We start from the raw sequence: 23464 nt of genomic DNA on the forward strand, positions 1-23464 counted from the left end.
CATCTTCTGGAATTCTGCCTCCCGCTTCTTGTTCATCTCCACCTGAGCTGCCGTCGCCCCTCCTGCTTCTTCCAGGCGCTCGCTGATCTCCTCCAGCTCCCTGGACAGGTCAGCCCGATGCTTCTCTGCTTTAGCGCGAGAGGTTCGCTCGGCCTCGATTTCCTCCTCCAGCTCCTCAATGCGGGCCTGTTCATTGGTTAAAAGAGGACTTCTGAATAAACAGATCTGAAATTATCATTAAGGAATAAAGAGCAAACGTTCACATCCATTTATATAAGCATAGAAAGAAAAGCACCATCAGAAACTTCACTGAACTGGGCCCTAGGACATTGCAATATTCAGCTTTGGAACAACAGTGAATGTAAAATCTGATACTTAATTTTATGTTATAGTTCAGAATAGATTTATTGCTTTGTGAAGAATTTAGAATTGCACTTTTCTGAAGAAATAGAGGCAATGTCATTAGAAAATGTAAAACAATGTGAGTTTCTTGAAAATTTTGCAAAGGTCAAGCCAAAACAAAGCAGTGCCCCTTCTCCATCAGCAAATAGGATGGAATAAACTTTGAGAAGAGCAGTCATGGCATAATAGCACTGAAGAGAGCTGTCTTCCTGGCTCTGCATTTAGAAAGTGATCTTTGTCCTGATCATGACACATTATGTCACATTCTGTTTTTTTCCTTAGAAAAGCCATTCTCAGTGGCATTTTTAAAGCCTACCACAATCTTCACCTAAAATTTTTCCTAAATAGTTATGTATGATTAGAGGCCAGAGTCACTGTGAAAGTGCCCTGAGATGGGAACAGCACACAGAGTCCATATTGATGGTTATTCATTTGAGAGAAAATGTTTTTGTAGAATGGTGTAAGAATAAATATCAATTAATTCTAAGAAACTTGTTCTTGCTACTAAAAATATTAATAACTCTTTAGACTTTACCTGAAGTTCCTTAATTTTCTTTTGCAGCTGAGAACTTTGAGCCTGCTCATCTTCAATTTTACTTTGCAACTGGCTAACTTCAAAATCCTTTCTATTAAAGAACAAGAGGGCAAATGCAATATAGTTAAGATAAAACCCGAGTTTCAGAATTCAGAGCATAAGAAGTCAATGCAATACTTTTTTAGTCTGTCATCCATCTGTTGCTTATCATTTTCCAGATCCATGATGGAATCCTGAGACATTTTCAGATCACCCTCCAGTTTTCTCTTTGCTCTCTCAAGGTCCATTCGCAGTTTCTTCTCTTGTTCCAGAGATGCTTCAAACTAAAACACATAAAACATACTTTGAAACACATAGATTTTACTTCGAAAGTAACTGTTCTTGTTTTAATAATCTAAGTTTTAATAATCTAAGTTGGAAATTGATGCACAGAGAAAACAATCAGATCATCTCCACCTGTGCAACACTCTCACTGTGAGATCAGGGCTGCCGTGGTCATTTGGTTTCAGTCATTGAGCTGCCCACAGCTGTGCACAATAGAAATACAAGTTCTTGAGAAAAACATAAATTAAAATTTTCTGGTGGCTGCAGTCTCTAGCATATGGACTGCTAAATATGGACAAATTCCCAGTATTCATAACTTCCTGGAGTATATGCACACACAAATAACTGTGCAGCAACTTTCAAACTGTCACAGGTGTCCTGCTCCAGCTAAAGCTTTAAGTCAGGTCACAGACGTCTACAATGCTGAAATGCCCAGTGATGAACATGAGAAATGTACTGGATTCCACAATTCCCTGACAGTGATTTATTAGCTGAAGTTATTAGAGCTGGCTATATTACTTTAGGTGTGGCTTACACTCCCAACTATAGATTTCTAGTCTCTTCTAATCTGTGAACACATCTGCACAGAGAAATCAAAAACTTTTACTTACATCATCTACTTGCTGCTCCAGTTTGGTCTTGGCTTTGGTGAGTGTGCTGACTTTGTCTTCCTCAACTTGCAAGTCATCCAGTGTCTGCTGGTGGGCTTCCTGCAGGGCCTTTTTCTCCTTAGTGAGTTTAGAAATATTTTCATCCAGAGCTGCCATCTCTTCAGTAAGATTCTTAACCTGTCAGACAGCCAGCATCCATACTGTGAGGGGATCCTTGAGAAAGGGCAGACTAAGAACACAGTGAGTGCCTCCTTGCAAACTCTTACATGAATGTAGTCAAAATGCTCTCCATTGAATGTTTATATTGATTGTGATGAGGGCAGCAGCAAGTGTCATGCCTGAGAGTCTGATCTCTCTGGTCCTGCTTGTAGGAATTCCTCCTCTAGTTATTTTTGACCCACAGTCCTATCCTACTGAATTCTGTAGTGGAACATGTTCTAGATCTTCACTTGCCTCTGCAAGGATTTCCCACTGGGATTTACAAAAGCCCTCTGAATTGCTCTTGCTCAAAAAATTACTCTCCTGCATGTGATATATTTGCTATGAAAACAGCTGTAAATTCTCAGCAAGACAGGTTCTTTAAAAAGATATGATCAAGTGCCAAGCATAGCCAAAGATATGTTAAGTTTTCCATAAAAGTGAAAGAAACACAATAACATGACAAAAATCCTTATGCCTGTGGAACAAGCGATCACATGTTTAGGGGAAGGGCTTCTAACTGGGCTCTGCTAGCTTTATCTTGGAAACTTATTCCTTGTGCTTCAGTAGAGCATTGCATATCAGCAACCTTGTCTCACATATCAGGCCTGTGCATTAACCTGCCTAACCCTTGCTTCCCATTTGTCACATGTGAATGGGAAACACTAATAGTAGGGATAAGGAAAGTCCATGCTGCTAAGTGTGTAAATGGCCCTGATATCCTATAGGACGCTCCCTCATCCTAATCCCCACCACTAGCTAGATTTCCTCTTGGCCTTAGTGTAGCAATGCCCAACACATCTGTAATTGTAAACAAGATTTGGTATTGATCTCAGTGATGGCAGTAGAGGGAACTCAACATTGTAGCTACAGCTCTGCCAGCATTGTTTCTACAGCAAGACAGAACACTGTCCCTACACACATGGACTTTTGAATTCTAACATATATAACTCAATTCTATTTCTTCATAGTGATTGTAGAGATGTACATGTGCATTTCCTAGGAGATAAATGAGTTAATGACTCCTTGATATACACCCTCCTTACTACACTGGCAGTATGAACACTACAAATCAGGAAGGACTCTCACTGTATCATAAGGTCAAGGGACGGAAAGGAAATCCTAGCTGAAACCTGGTCTTCTTAAATACATCATAAGAAAACATTTAACATCTGCAAAATCAGTTCTCATGCATATGAGAAAGAACCAGCATAGCTGTTCTGTGCTGAGTTGCTCACAAGCATCATAGTCCCCCATAATCCACAGGAGACAAAAATGAACTGATTCCTTAAGACTGCAAATAGGCAAATATGAAAATTCTCTATAAAACACCAAAACAACCTCTTAAGTATTTTTGAACTGTCACAGAAAATACATCGTTCCTAAGAAAAAGTTAAAATGTTAACAAAAAATTCTGGCAGCTGATTAAGTGAGAAAACCTTTCTCCTATGCCTTAGGCACATCTCACTTCTGTTCAGAGCACTTAAGAATGACTGCAGCTTTCCACAAAACTGACAACTGTCTGTTGCCTGGGAAAGAATAATTCCTCAATTCCTCTGTCACCTTATTCTCTGTTGCATGCTTCTCCTTTTCCACTTTGGCCAGAGTCATTTCAAGATCATCAATATCTTTCTTCAGCTCAGAGCACTCATCTTCAAGTTTCCTCTTCTTTGCTGTCAGTTCAGCATTTGTCTCCTCTTCATCCTCCAGTCTTTCATTCAGTTCTTTAATTTTAGCTTCCAGCTGGATTTTACTTTTAATGAGTCCTTCACATCTTTCTTCAGCATCAGCTAGATTTTCACTCTCCTGTCAGAACATATTGAAGGCTTATTATATTTATCATAAAAATGACAAGAGGCAACAAGTTCAAGAGCCATATTCACAAAATTGATTGCACAAGTCAGGGCAGTAATGCCTGTGATTCAATCATGAGGAGATTACCCTGTTCAGCCATGGATAGGAAAGTGGACTATAATCCCTTGGAGAGACACTTCCTTTTAGCTGGTCAGATTATTTGACTACAGTACCATACAATAGACTCACAGGGTTCAGTCATAACAAGGAGCTTGCCAGGAATTAGTGAGATAAATAGGTGGGCAGAAAACTGGAATACTACCATCATGGAAGCATGATCTTAGATGTGGATTTGTAAAACATACAGTATTCAAAGTCATCTTTCATAGAACAGTAGATGAGTCTGTCTTTAATAGGCTCCTATAACTCTAATGATAGAGGTCAGACTGTCTTTCCCCAGTTTATTCATATGAGCCTAATCTGGTTCCCATCATTCTTTAATCTCTCAGCCAAGACAGGGTCAAACTCAACCTAGATTATAGCCTGCAACTTTCACTTTATGTGACACAATCCTGTGTCACATTTTGTGACACAGGATTAACAGATAACATTTTGTCTAAATTAATGCTACTTATCTGCTGTCTCCTAGGACAACAGAGGGCACCTTCAGCAAGGTCACAGATGATATCAAGTTGTGTGGGAGTGCTGAGCTGCTGGAGGGCAGGAAGGCTCTGCAGAGGGATCTTGACAGGCTGCATCAATGGGCCAAGGCCAAGAGTGTGAGGTTCAACAAGGCCGAGTGCCAGGTCCTGTTGTTGGGTCACAACAACCCACAGAGTGCTCTGGGCTGGGGGCTGAGGGGCTGGAAAGCTGGAAAAGGATCTGGGGGTGTTGGTGACAAGAGCTTAACATGAGCCCAGGTGTGCCCGGGTGAGTATGAAGGCCAAGAGCATCTGGGTTGTGTGACAATAGTGTGGGCAACAGGACCAGGGCAGTGACTCAGGGCAGTGACTGACCCCTGTGCTGGCACTGCTGAGACACCTCAGATCCTGGGGTCAGTTTTGGGTCCCTCATGACAAGAAGGGCATTGAGGGGCTGGAGCACATCCAGAGAAGGGAGCAGAGCTGGGGAAGGGGCTGGAGCAGCAGGAGGGGCTGAGGGAGCTGGGGGGGCTCAGCCTGGAGAAAAGGAGGCTCAGGGGGGACCTTCTGGCTCTGCAACTCCCTGACAGGAGGGGGGAACCAGGGGGAATTTGGCTTTGCTCCTAAGTGACAGGACAAGAGGAAGCAAGCCTCAAGTTGCACCAGGAAAGGTTCAGACTGGATCTTAGGAAGAATTTCTTCAATGAAAGGGTGGTCAGGCATTGGGACAGAGTAGGGAAGTGGTGTTCTAAACTCGTGTGGATCTGACCTTAGGGATGTGGTTTAGGGTTGAACATGGCAGCGCTGGACTTGCTGTTGATGGACTTACTTGATGATCTTACAGGTCTTTTCCAACCTCAACCATCCTATGAATTAAGGTATTAAACTGAAGTCCCAAATGCTTGTAAAATGGGTGGGTTTGGGAGAACAGAGCATTAAGTACCAGGAAATGTACAAAGAAACACAGAAAAGTAGGTGAGGTTAAGTTCTGAAGAAGGATTCAGATAAAGAATCTGATGTTTAGCAGACAGCTAAAAGTTTTGGCATGTGAAACAACAGACTCTTGCTGGAACTCAATTGCTTCAAAAGCACATGGCAACAAGTCTCAGGTCCACTTGCACCAGACTGCCTTTGGCCTTGTTATTACCTATTAGAACCTGAAATGTGCAATTTCAGTCTCTATTAAGCAGTACTCCAGAGAAAAGCAGTTTCCACAGTTTCAATCTTTCCTCTGACAGAAAAGCACCCGTGTCCTGGCTCCATATTTAATTATCAGCAGATGTGAAAACACCCTATATTTCATCCAGAATGTGAGGAGCACATTGTATATACTGTGGGACGTCTGATTCTTCCACTGGTGATTGCTTAATGGTAAAGTGGGTTTATCTGGGAGGCCAGTTGGAACTTCCTGTATTCCTACTGGTGTTAATTTTTGTGCTTTATACTCACTTTTCTTAGGTGTAAGTGAAAAGACCAGATACAAAGCAGTGTTCCCGTTACATGCCTGTTTATGAAGGACAATGGAAAAGGGAAGGGAAAGAGCAGCAGAGTAAGAGGAAATGGGGTGAATCTGAAAATGGAGGTTACTCACAGACTGAACCTGAAGCTGCAGATCATTTTTCTCTTGCAATAGGGTCACCATTTTTTCCTCCAGTTCTTTCCTTTTTGCCTCAGACTTTGCAAGCTCTTCCTTGGTTTTCTCAAACTCCTCCTTCATGTTGGCCATCTCCTTCTCAGACTCTGCACTCTTCAGCAAGGGCTTGATCTTGAAGTACAGCTTCATCCAGGGCCAGTGTTTGACGTTCATGAATGCACGAACGTTGTACTGGATGATATAAATGGATTCTCTGAAAACACATGAAAACAGTTTATGAGAGTGAGTGACTTTACTTGGAAACATGCTCTCATTATTTGCCACACAGCATCAGCATTTACTCTAAAGAATTTTTGCATAAGACTTTTTTTTGTCACCTCCCTTGCTTTTATTAAAGAGTAATTTCTAGGCCCTTATTGTAGAATGGCTCATTTGGTAACCTGAATGGCAACTGTGTCATGATACTTGAGGGAGAAATACTCCAAAACAGACAGACTTCTCTGGCATATTGGCTGGGAATCTCTGAGACTTTCCTCAGTCTCAAGGAAAATGCAAGTGCTCGGGTATATACCAGAGTGAAAACTGAATCCTTGACGTACTCCTGCTGAGATTACAAATCTGGCAGTTTCTATCAATTGTGGAAACAGCAGCTTGATGCTTTTGGAGTCACTCAAAATAGCAAATATCATATTAGAAATTATTAACAGAAACTTAAAAAAAAGAAACTTTTTTAAAGAATTGAATGCAAAAGGATGCTGTTAACGCTCAAAGTTCAGAGGGAGATTAGACAATTTGTTGCAGAGAAATACAGTAAGAGTTATTGAATTCTTAGAAACTATGTGTGGCTCAAGAAACACCTGAGCAAAATATATGCTTCACAGTATTACAAGCAGCTGGTTGACAGAGCATCCTGTACATTTATGCAAGCCTTGCTACCCCTAAAGCTTTCACTTGTCAACAACATTTGAGAAAGTTTGCTTGGTTTGCCTAGTGCTGTCACTCCTGCACTCTAAGTTTTGCATGTGGAATAGCTGAAAGTAGGGAGCTGAAAGTATGGAGTACCTTCTCTGCACAAGGTAGAATTGTTCATCTTAGATGATAGAGCCAGGAAAGGAAATTAAAGAAAAGGAGAGCAGAGAGTGGTTGTCTGTCATTCCTTACAAAACCAGTGTGATCCAATGAAATGATGAGGCAGCATGTTCAAATCAACAAACCTCAACCCTTGTTCAGTTGTCTTTCTCTGCCACAGGGTTCTTTGAAAGGCTGAAAACAGTAAGTGCATTTCTGGAGAAAAGGCTGCTTGTTTACTACTAAGTATCATGGTCCAGCTGCATGGTCCAGTTGCTAAACAGCCACTGCCAGAACTTGTGAGGCTGTTGTGAGCAAGCTGTTAGTTTATACTTGCTTTGTTCCCACTTTCTAAGGTTCTTCCCCAACAGTAGTTTTTATGTCTGTGACCACACACTTTGGTCTGACACAGTATAATCATTAGTGTTTTCTTATATTACCTTCTTGCATTCATCTTTTTAAATTCAATTCTCATGAGGTACCCTCTGCACATAGCTTGTGTGTGAGTGATGAGGCTCACAAGCTTCTCATCTCTCATCTCTTCTAGGAGTCCCAGGAGACCTGCCTTGAAGAACACCTAGAACAAAAAGAGGGTCAGAGAGTTTGAGGCTTAGGCAGATACGTGGCCATTGGCAGCTGATGCAGGGTTGTACAAGTCAGTTTTGGAAAAATGCCTGCAGAGTAAAGGTTTAACAGCTGGAGAAATTTTGTGTCAATATTCAAATTCTCAGTGTTCCTGTGATTCATGACAAGTTGCTCTGTATGATCTAATCACATTAATGTAGTGTTATTTGGTGCCTGCTCCAGTGTAGGTCATGAAGATCTAGCTCATCAATAGTCATTAAATTAAAGAGTTAACTTTCAGCTTAGTGCTATAGTGCTATATCTTACTCTGTCTCTTCACTGTACTCTACCCTTTTATGTCAGGCTCAAGATTTGGTCCTTAGAACTAGCTTGAGAAGCATACATGGTGATGAATTCTAGAGGGATCTGGACAAGCTCAAGCAGTGGCCTACGGGAATTTCATAGTTTAACACCTGCTAGTGCTACACCTGGTTTGGAGCAACTCCCAGGATCAATCCAGGCTGGGGGATGAACAGCAGCCCTGGGAGAGGAACTTGGGGGTGCTGGTGGGAGAGATGCTGGACATGGCCCAGCCCAGAAACCCTCCATGTGCTGGGCTGATCCCACAACGTGGGCAGCATCGGAGAGGGGGATTCTGCCCCTGTGCCCTCTCAGGTGACATTGCACTTGCAGAGCTGCCTCCAGCCCCGGGGCCCAGCACAGGAGGGGCATCGACCTTTGGAGAGAGGCCATAGGAGGCACTGAGATGATCAGAGAGGTGGAACACCTCTGCTTTGAGGAAAGGCTGAGAGAACTGGGTAACCTAACTGAGGCCTTCCAGGACCTGAAGAGAGCCTACAAAAAAGATAGAGAAGGACTTTTTACAAGGGCCTGGAGTGACAGGACAAGAGGGGAACATCTTCAAACTGAAAAAGAGTAGCTTAAATTAGATATTAGGAAGAAATGCTTTCCTCTGAGCATGGTGAAACACTGACACAGGTTTCCAAGGGAAGCTGTGACTGCCCCTTCCCTGGAAGTGTTTAAGGCCAGGTTGGACAGGGCTTGGAACAACCTGGTCTAGTGGAAGGTGTCAGTGCCCGTGGTAGAGGGGATGGATCCAGACGACCTTTAAGGTCCCTTCCAACCCAAACTATTCTATGATTCTGTGTCTGTTTAGTAGTGGAGGTGGTTGGGTTTGTGTCCAGAGACAGCACTGCCTTGGTTATGCTGACCAGAGAATCAGTGTCTCACCTAACACTGCTTTGGATCCTCTGAAAATCCTCTGAAAAGTAGGACTGTCCAAACTTGTCTGAGCCAGTCTAAATGGGTTCAACTGGCTGGGGGAAGTCTAGTTGCAGCCATGTTGGATAATGCTGGTAGTGTGGTTCCCAGGGCTGGCAGTACTGCCTCTCACACAGGAACTAGACAAGTTTTCTGTACTCCTTCTTGCTAGTGGTGTACTTTGTTTATAATCATCATGAAGGCTGATTTTTTATGCAAGAAATACTTTCAACAAACAAAATATTTTGCCATTAATTATACCTACTCTTCCACAAGGGCTTTACCTTAGTGTGGCCAAATTTATATTGGTTGTGGTCAACATCAATGGAGGAAAGAAGCTTTTCTGAAGCCTTTTTGCTGTCGATGAATTGGCCTTCTGGAATGGCTGAGGCATTAAGGATCTTGTACCTATAATGAGAAAGGTTGCAAGAACTGGTTGCAAACAGGGTGAGGAAAAGAAAAATAATTGTATATTGTGAAATATATGGAAACAAAGCTATCTCAAAGTAGCTGAATATGTCATCTGAAATCTAGACTATGTTGGCTGGCTAAACAGAAGGTGATGGAAAGGGAACACATCTACAGAGGAATCTGTTGGGTGTGTATGCTGTTACATACAAAATTAAGGCACATACTTAAGAGTGTCTGCAGATTCAATTAAGAAGAAATTAGTGAGAACTTGTCAACCTCTTCTCAACTTGTTTTATTGATCAGAGGAATGCTACTCAAATTAGAGCTGCAGATGAATTAAAACTACTGACAAAAATCAGCTATATTCCAAAGGGAATGCCGATCTTGTACAGCTCACAGCCTCTACAAGTTGTGCCAATGAGTCCTTGTGTGGACTGAAAATGACACAGTATTGTTTTCTAAATGCTAACAGCAGTCTCAGCATTTTGCAAGGTAGCTTGATGATTAAGGTAATCCTGTGTCATAGACAGGACCACCTAATCCTTCCAAAGGATGTGGATTTGTGTTGTACCTGGGAGCACTTCTTATTCTCCAGTCTACCTTGAAAAAAAAAAAGTAAAATCACGACAAGGCTAATAGTGCAGTGAGTTTATTCTCCATTTTAGGCTTCCATTGTAATTATTAAAGTACTTTGTCGTTCTGGACCACAGCCATTATGGATGAATTCCTTCATCTATCTCATCAAATTAGGATTTGACAGTTGAGACCAGCTAATCCCTTACTAAACATCAGGGTGAGGGCATTTTCAGAGAGATCTTGGGTCCTTTTCACACCAGTGCAGCATAGAAGATTCTACTGTTACATTTACTTATAGCAACAGTCAGTTCTGATTTAGCACTTTATAGCAACTGAGCCCACATGAACCCATTTAGTTGTCTCCATTTTAAAGATGAGGAAAACAAGGCACAGGATGCAGGTCAGGGACACAGCACCAGCAAAGCCTGGGGTTTGGGAATGCTCAGTCAGTGGGGTGTGAGGAGGCTGCACTGACATATGTTGATTTTGTATCTGCACTCTGTGAGACTCCAAAGAGCAGTGGCACTTCATTCATTACACTGCAACTGTTGTGCATCTCTTTGAATCATTGGGCAGTGACTTCAGCTTAGAAATTGTTCCATTTCTGACGTTCGAGAACTCTCGAGTCTGGTCAGAGAGGGAAGGGCTGGAGTGACCTCTGACAGGATTAACAACTTGGTTCCCTCCAGTGCCACTGATCTAGTCTGATTTGGAGGGTGTCTCTCCATCATGTCACCTGAACTGTGTGTTTACTGAGGCCTTATCTTAACAGGCAGTAATAACTGAGTAATAACTGAAGACCTACCGTTGCTTAAAGTCTGCATAAAGGATTCTGCTTGGAAAACCCTTCCTGCAAATTCGGATGCCTTCTAGAACCCCATTGCACCGCAGCTGATGCATCACCAGGTAATGGTCCATTTCACCTTAAACAAAATACATCCATCATGATTACCTTTTGCTTCCAAAGAATCTTCACAATGACCTTTTTTTTTTTTTTTTTCAAGCCACTCTTGGTTGAAGATGCAGGAAGTGCAGACAGAACATGCCTTCAATTCAAATAAGTTACAGAGAGTTGCTTCACTGAGCTTTACTAAGAATATGAGGGCTACCAGTTCTTGTGTAAAAGTGTAAGGCTACAGTTTTTAAAAATGGTACGACAATGCTTTAGGAGACAAGCTGAAAAATCTTCAACAGCATCAGCCTTCTCACTGGATGTAGGCAAAGATGGCACTGTGTAGTGTAGTGCCCTCCAGACAATAGGCTCTTTATGTTCTTTAAGATTTTACAGCTCGATTCCCACACAGGAGTGGAGAGCAGGTTACTTAAAGCTCTTAGTCCTTCTGTGGAATTGGACAGTTGATTAAAAATGGAATAAAGTTTGTCCTGCTAAAAGATCTATTGAATATAATAATCAGGGGTATGACTTATACCCAAATATTACAAAGTACAACTGGCAGAATAAACTCTCGAAATCATTTTGTTAGTTAGAAATTCCCATCAGCTTCATTAACACAGAATGGCCCATACACTGAACTTTATCTTTTCTGTGTAATCAATAAAGTTTAACACAAAGAAGCTGTTAGAGAAGTCAATCATAAGCAGACTAAAACCAGCTGAAAATCAGAAGATGTCCGGTTTTCCTTCCTTCACGTCACCATCCCTAATTTGAATCAGACAGTACTACTTTTCTTTTAAAAGACAAAAGTCAAGATTCGCTTTGAGGCAAATCTGTCAAAACAACCAACCCAACATAAAATGACAGCCATATCTGGCACCATCATCCATTCAAATATGCTTTTCTATTGTAGTTGGTTTCCTTAATTCCCTCCTTGCACCTTCTTGACTGTCAAGACCCCGGTGGGATTCCTCTTTCTTCACTTTTGGATATGAAGTGTGGACATTTCCATTAGGGTTTCATTTTTAGTCAGCAGAGTGAAACAGTTTCTTCTAGAATGTGATTCATCTCATCCTAAGGTAGACGTATATAAGCGGCCAGATGAGTCATACCTTAAAAGGCCAATTTAAAAGGCCAGCTTCTCTCCACTGAGTAGAGAAGGAGTTTGTATGAATATCTAAAATGTGAATGTTACACATGTATATTGCTTAAACCCCACTTATGGTCTTCAGGGTTACAAAGAGAGACATAAACAAGAAACGTAGATATTCTCATATTCATTTTTTGTTTCCTGAGCAGATGCTAAGCTTCTGATTCCTGCTACTCCTGTTGCATCCACTACATTTTAATAGTATCTACCTTATCATTCTACCACTCTCAGGTCTTATAATGGCTAGACTGCTACAACCCACCCTGGCAAACTCTTTGGAAGTACTTCAATTTATCGACCACATGACAATACTCCAAAACTTGACAGTTCTCACAGACTAAACTCTTTGTGAGTTAAAAAAAAAAAAAAAAAAGTAGTTTTATATCACTATGCTTTCCAAGTGCTAGCAGGACACAGCAGCTTGTACATGGAATTTTTCAAATGACATACGACTTCTTTGACAGTTCTCTAGTTCAGTGAATCAGATCCTAACACTGGATAATTAGGAACTGTTAAGTGGTCTTGGGCTGAACCCAACAGTTCTGAATGATACAGTGGTCCCTTAAACTAGGCATTTGTTAGGGATTTTCTAATGCTGTTACCCACATTTTATCAGCTGTAATCAAGCCCATCTTTTTCACCTTGAGTTCTGTACACACACTAAGCAAAGATGGGTAAGTGTTGTGGACCAAAACTTTACAGTCACAGTAGACAACACAAGAGAAGTTCTGTTGGTTAGTGTCCCACAGGCCAACCCCCACAAGGACTTCACATGCAAAGGAAGCTGTTCAGAAGTTGGTTATTTCCCAGGCTATTTCCCATCAGTCCCATGTTTCAGAGTATAATGATGGACTTACCAGGTGTCTTGGTCTCGTTAGGAATCAGGCAACGCACAAAGTGAGGATGGGTGCTTCTCAGGTTAGTCATCAGCTTGTTTAGATTTTCCTGTGGTAGAACAAAACAAGGGTTTCAGCTGCAAACTACAAAGCTTTTGCATTCTTATTCAAATGTTAAGGAGTTATAGAATCACAGAAGAATTTGGAATGGAAGGGGCCTTTGAAGGTCATCAAGACCAACATCACTGTCCTAGACAGGGACAAGAGGGCACGGGCTAGGACAAGAGGGCACGGGCTTAAGCTCTGTCAGGGGAGGTTTAGGTTGGATATTAGAAAGAAGTTCTTTACAGAGAGAGTGATCAGGCACTGGAATGGCCTGCCCAGAGAGGTGGTGGATTCACCGTCCCTGGAGGTTTTTAAGACAAGGCTGGATGTGGCACTGAGTGCCATGATCTGGTAATCACAGTGGGGTTGAATCAAGGGTTGGACTTGATGATCTCGCAGGTCTCTTCCAACTCAGGTAATTTTATGATTCTATGATTGTCCACTGTCTGAGGTTGTTCCAAACCCCATTGGCCTTGGACACTTCCAGGGATGGGGCAGCCACAGCTTCTCTGGGCAACCTGTGCCAGGGCCTCCCCACCCTGACAGTAAAAAAGAATATCTTCTTTCTATCCAATTTAAATCTACCCCCTTCCAGTTTAAAATCATTGCCTTTTGTCCTGTCACTACAGACCCTGGTACAATCCTAAACACAAGCATTGAGGCCCTGCTGCTGAGAACACAGCTGCATTGAGCAGACCACATCTCCAGGATGCAGGACCATCACCTCCCTAAGACTGTGCTCTGTGGAGAACTTGCCACTGGCTGCCACAAGAGAGGAGGCCCAAAGAGGAGATACAAGGACTGCCTCAAACAATCCCTCAGCCTTGGCCATATTGATCACCACCATTGGTCTACCCTGGCCTCCAATCGGGAGGCCTGGAGACACACCATCTATAACGCTGCTGCTGCTTCTGAGAACACACACAGGATCACTCTCGAGGAGAAAAGACAACGCAGAAAGAATCGCGTCTTGTCGATATCACCTGGGGAGTCTTTCTGCTGTACGTTCTGCAACTGGACTTGTCTATCTCGCATTGGCCTTTTTAGCCATCAGCGCGCTTGTAGCAAGTGTGGGTAGAGCCCCTCTCAAATCTTCGTTCGCGAAGCCCAGCCATGATGATGACAGACCCTGGTAAAAATGTCTTTCTCTGTCATTCTGATAAGCTCCAAAAGATCCAGAATAAGGTGTCCCTGGAATCTTCTCTTCCCCAGGCTGAGCAACCCCAACTCTCTCAGCTTTCTTTATAGGACAGGTGTTCCAGCCCTCAGATCATTTTGTGGAACCATGGCTCATAGGAAAGGAAATTCACGTACTCTGAACACAGCAGACACTGTCTGGAAAGAACCTCCCTTCTTCTTAGCACCTTTCTTGCCACCACCAGCACTATCACCTTGGAAGAAAGAGATGGGACGGGAACAGTTAGAATAAGCAGTACGTTTTGTAGGCCTCGCCTTCCTATCTTTGGCTATAGGCCAATAAAATATTTAATTTTAAATACTGACACAGTGCTACATGAGAGTTTAGCAAACCAGTGATAGCTAGCTGTTGATCAATGTATGGTGTATTTGATCTCAAATGAAAGATTTATGTTGCATCACAGAGTATATGGCTTTGCTGATATGGAACAGTGTGGCCTGACATAAGTTTCCTAACAGTGCACTCTGTACTACTAGTCACATACTATTACCCAAAGCTCCATTTTTAATTTATTTTTTTATTTTTGATTAGGTGAAAGACCACAAGAATGTGACTCAGCAGTGAACATTCATTTATTAGTGCAGTGAAGTCTTCTTTAGAAAAATCTGCTAATTCAGTGTTACAGGTCAAAAATACAGTTCTATTCTGAGTTATGGCAGACCCAAGACAGGAAGCAAATTATAGTCTCAGCAATACAAGACAGCATCTCATTGTCTTTCCATATTTGCTACACCCTTGAAGCCAATTAAATTGAGACTTAAATGGAGTTTTTCTGCTCTGAATTTCACACCTTATCCAAAATTTTATCTGCGCAACCAGTGTTGTCTTCCTGATACTGATGGTACCCACAAGGTTCACAGCTGACTCGTCCCCAATATCTCCTAGGAGCTTGCTCAGGCACACATATGTCAGCCAAGCTGTCCCCAGGAAAGCCCCCATGCATTGTTGTCTTGATTCTCAAGACCCTGCTGTACCTGTGCCTGACTTTTTGCCCAGCATCCAGGCTGCCAGAATATTGAGGTTTTATGTAGAAATCTTGGTGGCCATTTTTGTTAATGCCTACTAACTGACTTGATAGTCTTCTAAAAAAAAAAAAAAAGGTAAGAGATTGGACTGCTTTCTTATGCCCATAGAGAACTTCTAAATTTTATTCCCTCTCTCATTTTCCCTTGCAAAAGCAGGACTGTTCAGCTGGATATGAAATAGTTCCATGGTCTCATTTTAGTTCTTCCAGTTCACCTCAAGAAACAAAACTCTGTCTCAAAAGACTATAAAGTGCTTGCACTCTGCATATGTACTTGGCACCTGTCTAGTGGCTGGGTAAACACGATGTGATTCACAATACAGTCAGGAAACATACACCTCCTGTCACTTGGGTTCAGACTTGCTGCACTTCTCTGCACTGCCGCTGGTGTCTCAGTGTTGGCAGATTTGGATAGACACCAGAACAAGGTCACATTAGGGGATGGTAGCTTGTGGTATACCAAGAGAGGAGACTTCAGTTGATTTTTGCCTTATTGATCATCACTGAAAAATCACTTACCTGTTTCTGCACCAGCATAGTTAGAAAAAAGGAAAGACAGCAGCTTCAGGGATGATTTCTGGTACAGCCCCACCACCGTTTCATTCAGAGGGTCCTTGTTCTTGTCAAGCCACCCAGAGATGTTGTAGTCCACTGTGCCAGCGTAGTGCACCAGGGAGAAGTGGGCCTCAGCCTTGCCTTTGACAGGTTTGGGCTTCTGGAAGTTGTTGGACTTGCCCAGGTGCTGGTCATAGAGCTTGTTCTTGAAAGAGGTGTCAGTTGCCTTGGGGAACATGCACTCCTCTTCCAGGATGGAGAAGATGCCCATGGGCTGGGGGAAACATGAATACAGGAAGAAAATAAGGGTTAGGGAGGGGAGGAGTTATTGCAAGAAGTAAGAGTTGAGGTTCACCTTACTGTTAAAGGCAGTCATAAAATACTCCAAATTAACATTGTGTAGCCCCTCTCCCTTCCAGCCCAGCCATACTCTTCAGGAAATCATTGTGCAGAGGCAGTCCATTACTCTAAAAGCTTTGGTTCTATAAGCTGCCTCTTCTGATGTGAGAGGGTAGTTCAATAGTAATTTGTCAATTAATCAAGAATTACTGGACTAAAATAAATGATCATAAGAGAAATGTGCTCTCCTACGATGAAAAGATTACTTCTACCTTCTCAATGAGCTCAATGCAGGCAGCCAGGTCCATCCCAAAGTCAATGAACTCCCACTCAATTCCCTCCTTCTTGTACTCCTCCTGCTCCAGCACGAACATGTGGTGGTTGAAGAACTGTTGCAGTTTCTCATTGGTGAAGTTGATGCACAGCTGTTCCAGGCTGTTGAACTGCAAATTCAAAATATAAAAAAATTCCCATTAGTGTAAAAGCAGTCCTCAATTGTCAAGTGTACCTATGGTAACTCACATCAAAAATTTCAAAGCCAGCAATATCCAGGACACCAATGAAATGCTGCCTGGGCTGCTTTGTGTCCAGCTGTTGGTTAATGCGAACAACCATCCACAGGAACATCTTCTCATAGACTGATTTAGCCAATGCACCCACTGAATTGTACACCTGTAAGAAGCACAGCCATGGCAGTTACAAATGTTGAGTTAGCTTTAAAGTTGAAAGAACTGTGTGAACAAATTGAAAAACTGATCAAATGTTTATGTACCTGTTGGACATTTTGCCCTTTAGTTACATATTCATTCCCGACTTTCACCCTGGGATAGCATAAAGCCTTGAGCAAATCAGCAGAATTCAGACCCATCAGGTAGGCAGCTTTGTCAGCCACTAGGATTAGACACAGCAAACACATTCAAAAGAGACAAGGAAAGGTGTTGAGGGCTGCTGGGATCTTTCTGTTACAAGAAGTCTTCTTCTGGAACTACTCAATTGCACCTATTGTCAAGAGAAGCTCCTCTCCATTCCCATGGAGAATACTCCCCCTCCTCCAAAGGCATTATATCAGCTGCAGCTCACTCCTGTTCCATGTCTGGAGGTCTGCAGCAATGCTTAAGCTTTATGTCTCTCTGTTTCACTGTAGAGCATAAATTAAATAATTGACATTGTGGAACTTGCAATAAACCTCAAAACGTTAGTTTCTGGAAGGGAAAAAAACTTTCAAAGTGTTGGGCACTCTATGGGACTGTTTTACTAGCTCTTTGCTGGAGCAGGTCACAGGCAAACTCTACAGTCAACTCTACCTTCTGTGCTGTCCGGCTCCGCCTGCTCCTCCCGCTGCTTCTGTTTGAATTTCATGTTGCCATAGTGCATGACGGCCCCTGTCAGCTTGTACATCCCCACCTTCTCATCGGGGCTGAAGCCCAGGATGTCCACAGCGCTCTGCAGAGGCAATGGGCAAATTGCAAAAGCACGAAGGCTGTTGCAGAGCGCAAAGGCTGTCTGCACCGAGCGTCCAGCACCATCCCAGTCCAACAGCACTGGGCCCCGGCTGGCCAGGCCTCCCTTGTTGCTGCACTGCTGAAGGGTGCTCGGCTGAACTCACATCTGTCGCCAGCAGCTCCTCACTGTCGTCAATACTGGCAACTGTGATTTCTCCTTGGCTCACATAGGGGAAGTCATAGGGATTGGTGGAGATAAGGAGGAGATCTGCAGGTATATGGGGCACCTTTAGTGGTACTGGAGCAGGTCACAGTAGGAGAAAGCACTAACTGAGCCAAGTCTAGCACTGCTGGCACTCACCGATGAGCTCTGGCTTCTTGTTGGACATTATCTGATAAAAAATATGGTAGCTCCTTTCACTGGCCAGCTGAAATGTCACTCTGGATTTCTCCAGGAGATCTAACCAAAAGAGAGGTGCCATTAGTCTCCTGATAAATTTGAGATTGTAAGTGCACAAGTTCTGCTGGCACTGACTTGCTCCAACTCACAGGTTTCAATATCTGCAGAGGCCAGCTTGCCAGTTGCTCCAAAGTGAATCCGGATGAATTTTCCCTATGAAGCAGTGCAGATCAACCCATTTGTTATGATAATCAATGAATGAGACTTGTATTAAATGTCTGTATTCCAGCAAATCTGAAATGAACTCACAAAGCGTGAGGAGTTGTCATTCCTCACAGTCTTGGCGTTGCCAAAAGCCTCCAACAGTGGGTTGGCCTGGATGATCTGATCCTCCAGAGTTCCCTAGTTACAGGAGAAAATGCTTCTTACCAACTTTACTACTGGTTAGTAACAAATATTGCAAAAGAGTTATTACAAACAGATAATTTTTACACATCACCTGTGATTTTAATCTAAAAATTAGTAGTTTTTAAGCATTCATCAGCCAACACTCATGGATATTGCCATGGGTTTCAAAGTGGAGAGTGCTGAAAAAAAGATCTGGGGTTTGTTTGCTTCTTGAACCTGATATCACATGTTGGATATCACATACAGAGTCACTGCAGTGCAGCTCAGGGATTTTGAAATCTATATGAGAGGTGTTTCCACATTTCTGTTCACAAAGACCATGACAGCTAAGGAAAATGTGAAGATTCTGGAAATTTTTTTAAAGGTTTTTTGAGCCCAGGACACACAGAAAGAGGTACATCCTTTGGTAGGAAGCATCTACTAAGGAGAATGTAAAGTTTTGCAATTGCATTCAAACAATAGCAGCTTTTCATGGTGCAGCAAAACATCTCTCAGTATGCTTTGAAAACAGTGGGACATGGACAAAGCCTGACACTCAAATACCGAACTTAGATAAGCAGAGAACAGGGACTCTTTGATTTATTTTTTTCTTGTGTTACTGCAGAGGGAATGTTCAACATGTAAAGTTTTGATACTATATTGCATCTCTCATTGCTAACTGCAAAAATGTGGTGAAAAAAAGAAGCTTCTGTGACATTATGTCCCTCCTTTTCTGTGAGATACAGTCCAGGAACCAGAGTCACTGGCGTGCTTAGTCTCTAGCAAAGTCATTACTGATCCTACATAGGGTATGAAAGCGTTGCCAGGGATAATTTCCAAAACATATAGAAAAAAAGAAAGAGAATAAAAAAGATAAATCAGTTTTCATCCAGATGAAAGAGGAGCAGCACTGCTCCAGTTACTGCATCTTTGTGTGTGTAGTGCTCAGTGCAGCCTCGAACAAGTTGCAGTAGGGAGGGAGTGCCGTTCCCAGCACTGTCTGCAGATGGCACAGCAGGTTTAAATTTGTTTTCATTAGTCCACCGTGAAGATGGAGCCTACAGAATTAAGGCAACACAGTAGAATATGAAGCTCTGTATCTTTTTTTTTTTTTTTTTTTGATAAATAATCCTAAATCCATAGAGCCATCCCCCTCACATGTATCTTTCAGCTTTCTAAGTGAACTTTCTCATGGAGAGGAGAGGGAGAGGGGGAGAAGGAGTTAATTCTAGTCCTGTCTACAAGCTGTGTGATGATGTGCTGGGGGCTGCATTCTGGGGAAATGCTGTTACAGGTATCCCTTATTCCTATGCTCTTGCCTGGCATCTGATTTCAGCCTCTATCTGCGATAGAATGCTGGGCTACAAAGAATGATAACCTGTTTTATTTTTGTTCCTATGAAGAGGCACATATTATTGTCACAGAGATTGGAATACTAAAAAATATAGAGTATTCTGAGAATTAACTCAGAAGAGGGCAAAACAGGTTGCTGTCAGTCTAAGAGCCAGGTGATTTTCCTTATATCACACATGGTCTGGATATCTCTCAGCTGTCTCAAAGGTTTTCTGAGATCAGTCCTGGCATAGTGAGCAGCTGATGAAAGCTGAGCCCAGGAGATTCTAATATGCTGCTGATGGAAAGACTGTTTGTGATGAACTTGCCTTGGCCATAACAACCCATCAATCACAGACACCTGCCTCTGAGTGTGAAAAGAATATTCAGCCTTGGAACCTCCTTAAGTTCCGCTATGCCCTCAAATAATGTGCTGACACGTGTCATCCCCTTTGATGCACATACCATCTCACAGGCTGTGGAGTCATACACTTGTGCCACAAGGGTGTTTGTTGCCTGCTTGGTGCGGGGGGATGAAGCCTGTGCCTTGCAAATGTCCCAGTGGGCTCAGATTGCAGCAGCTGTGCTGCTCAGCAAAGGGACATCGGGGCATGTGCTTTCTTTCTTGCAAGGATCCTTTCTGAGGTTACTTTCTGACTGTCAGGCAAGTAGTCCCAGCTGTCCCAGATCTGTCCCTTTTCTTATGATGCCCTTCAGGGCTGTTCCATTGACTGCAGGCAGGAAAACAAGCCAGTGGAAACTACCACCTGATGCAATTGAAATGGTTCTTAACTTCAGCACAGTCACTCTGGAATCCAGAGTTCTTGTACTTCTCTTGTCAATAGGAATGAACTAATGCCCAGGAATGGCCCAACCATGTGTCAGTGGGAACTGACTGCTCTCTTTACACCTGTAGCCACTCAGGTGCTGTGGATGTGGCTGATCTCAGAGGATACTGATGGGTGGGTACATAGATGGACAGCACAGAAACAACGTCTAACATTGTCTTTCTCTCTCTGGTGAAGACTCCTGTGTGTAAATGGAGACTGGAGAGAAACTGAGGCTTGGGATTCCTACATTGACGAAATGGTTTTATAAGTAGAGTTCAGAGGGATGGAGGCTGAGTAAGCAGGGGTAAACAAGTGTAGGTATGCTCAGCCTGTGCATCCTGACTGCCTTCTCAGCTGCACACACTTTCTGGCTTTTGACAGTCCTGCAGCCCCAAAATACACATTGGTACTTTTTTCTCTGTGGCACAGTGTGGGCAAGTACTGGAAGGAGGAGCTGATGTCATACCTGCATTTTGCCAGGCTGTGGATCTTTCTTCTTCTCACCCGTAACTGCAATTGTTGCAAAGTACTGGATGACACGCTTTGTGTTCACAGTCTTCCCTGCACCAGATTCTCCGCTGTTGAAACAAAAATATTAATTATTACAGGAAATATTTTCACTTCTCTGTCAACTTTATCACTCATAACAAAATATACTCACGTGATAAGGATTGACTGGTTGTGACGATCTGAAATCAAAATCACAGACAGAGCTGTACAAATGAGATGTGGAGGGCTTTTGTTCCTCAAATACAGCTAATTGACTTCAAGGGAAAGAACTATATTGTATCTGTATTTGTGTTGTATGCTAAGGTAAATTCTACATTAGTGTGCAGCTGAATTTTTTTTTTGTTCAGAAAGGGTGAAGCAGCTCAACATTTGACTTCAAGTAATGATTATTTATATGGCTTCCCTTTTAATCTTTGGGTTTTTTATGTATAGACATTGGCTTAAATAATTACTTGAAATCAAATTGTTTGCTGTGGTTTTTCTTTACCATTTCTTTAGGTTCCTTATAAGGAGAGGGGGCACAAAGCCATACAGCCAGCTACTGCTTTTCCTTCATTATCTGACAGCCCAAAGGTCATTAAGATGTCATAGGCACTCTGATCCTGAGGTGTGCTGTAGGACTATGGGACCACTGAGAAGACTCTAAGACACCTAAAATATCGAGTATTCCTTGACCAAATGCATATCAGGTTTTTTCACTCTTGCCAAAAGACTCACCAGTCAGCATGAACTGATAGGCGTTGTCAGAGATGGAGAAGATGTGTGGAGGGGCCTCCTGGCGCTTCTTGCCTCGATAGCCAGTCACCACCTCCGGGTTGTACACGGGCAGCCACTTGTAGGGGTTGACAGTGACGCAGAAGAGACCCGAGTAGGTCTGCCAGGAAGGGACACAGCACGTTGGCTTCCCCTGGGCCTGGCAGAGCAGTTCCTGCAGCTGCCCAAAGGAAGCTGCTGCTGCCACTTACGTAGATCATCCAGGCTGCGTAACGCTCTTTGAGGTTGTACAGCACAGCGGGTTCGTGGAGGTGGGTCATCATGGCCATGTCCTCGATCTTATCAAATTTCGGAGGGTTCATGGGAAAAACTTCATCATCCTTTACAGTCACAGTCTGATGAAAATAGAAAGAAACAAGAGGAGGAGATGAGACAAGGAACTGCCTCAAGTGAATGATCACATATGAGTTACAGTTGGTATCACTTACTGTGTCGTCACATGTTTTAACTGTGACTTTGCCACCTTCTCTGCTCTGTATGGTACCTTTCACATACATTTGTTTATCATCCACTACAAAACAGGCTGACTTAGCATCAAATGGGCGATTCTGGGCTTCAATTCTCTCCTTCTCCGACTTCCGTAAATAGGGAGCAGCTTCTCCAAAGATTGCCATCTCTGCATCCGAGCTCATGGCTGCAGTTGCTCTGGAGGAATACAGAAAAGCATCAGAAAGTCTGTGCATTCGTAATTTATGTTTATCCAGACAGTGGTCATGCTCAATGACTAATAGGCAGAGGAGGGCTAATCAGGCACTTAAGTTTTAAGTATCTGCTGAAGAAGTGCTAATGAAGAAAGTTCCTTTTGTAGACAGAAGTGTATTGTCTTTGGAGACACCCCCCTTAGATAGGATGCCTGTGTGCCCAAGAGAATATCAAGCTAGAAGTCTTCAAAAGCTGGCCTGCTCTATCTTTATCTGCTACTCATAGAGTTGCACAGCCACACCCTTCTCAAAGCCACACACACAGGGCCATTGATATTGTTTCATTAGACACCTAAAAGTTTAGATGCAAGTAAGATCTGTAAGTTGCGCAGATTGGCTCTCATATGAGATTTCCAGGTGGATATGTTCTGAACACCTTTCTGTTTTCTACGCTGTAATACCACTCAGGGGAAATTCAGCTGGTTCCTGTCTATACCAAGCAGGAACAAATTGTGAGGGTCAGTCATTCCTTATCTAGAAAGACAAACCTCTTTATCATATATACCAAATATAAAGCATCTTTTCAGATATGTTGCAAAATTAGCCAATAAAGGAATATCATATATAATAATAATAATAACAATAATAATTAGTTATAATTGACAATAATAATGTCAAAGTATTAGGTAAATAACATAATATCTAGGTAAATAAATATGTGATATGACATTTCAAAGAATTTCAATTACAAAGTACCTTTTAGCTTTAACATATTACATAGATTAATATTGGTTATGAATCACTAAAAGATAATTAACATGTACCAATATGTACCAGACATTATCATGGATTTGTCTAGTAGATATGTTTCAAAAACTGCTTTATGGTCAGTTTTATTTTACATTTTTTTAAATTCTTAGTAAAAAACTAGAAACAGCAAAAGCAGAAATAATGTGGGCAGGAACTAGTATAAACAGAAGTATCAACAATCTAATATACAGGCTAGAAAAAAAGTAATACAAAAATTCCAAACTCCTGCTACTTTGT

General features: G+C 42.4%; 1 protein-coding gene across 1 annotated transcript in view; it reads right to left on the reverse strand.

Annotated features, from left to right (window-relative positions):
* LOC114065657 (myosin-1B) overlaps positions 1-22410 on the reverse strand; it is a 35119-nt gene extending 12709 nt beyond the window's left edge. Inside the window, exons 1-25 of the mRNA XM_027899717.1 lie at positions 22205-22410; positions 21968-22111; positions 21720-21876; positions 21154-21181; positions 20959-21070; positions 18253-18345; positions 18093-18156; positions 17905-18003; positions 17708-17811; positions 17406-17544; positions 16874-16992; positions 16624-16773; positions 16374-16544; positions 15723-16036; positions 14300-14369; positions 12902-12989; positions 10805-10922; positions 9297-9420; positions 7608-7744; positions 6097-6352; positions 3634-3876; positions 1873-2049; positions 1115-1260; positions 938-1028; positions 19-186 (exon numbers count right to left, since the gene is read on the reverse strand). Of these exons, the coding sequence (XP_027755518.1) occupies positions 19-186; positions 938-1028; positions 1115-1260; positions 1873-2049; positions 3634-3876; positions 6097-6352; positions 7608-7744; positions 9297-9420; positions 10805-10922; positions 12902-12989; positions 14300-14369; positions 15723-16036; positions 16374-16544; positions 16624-16773; positions 16874-16992; positions 17406-17544; positions 17708-17811; positions 17905-18003; positions 18093-18156; positions 18253-18345; positions 20959-21070; positions 21154-21181; positions 21720-21876; positions 21968-22111; positions 22205-22408 (3516 nt within the window). The 5' untranslated portion in view covers positions 22409-22410. The remainder of the gene's footprint in view (positions 1-18; positions 187-937; positions 1029-1114; positions 1261-1872; positions 2050-3633; positions 3877-6096; positions 6353-7607; positions 7745-9296; positions 9421-10804; positions 10923-12901; positions 12990-14299; positions 14370-15722; positions 16037-16373; positions 16545-16623; positions 16774-16873; positions 16993-17405; positions 17545-17707; positions 17812-17904; positions 18004-18092; positions 18157-18252; positions 18346-20958; positions 21071-21153; positions 21182-21719; positions 21877-21967; positions 22112-22204) is intronic.
* Between the last annotated feature and the right edge of the window lie 1054 nt (positions 22411-23464).

The sequence above is a fragment of the Empidonax traillii genome, unplaced genomic scaffold, assembly GCF_003031625.1.
Source record: "Empidonax traillii isolate 1590-97213 ecotype Southwest subspecies unplaced genomic scaffold, ASM303162v1 scaffold685:size505991, whole genome shotgun sequence".
Classification (NCBI taxonomy): Eukaryota; Metazoa; Chordata; class Aves; order Passeriformes; family Tyrannidae; genus Empidonax; species Empidonax traillii.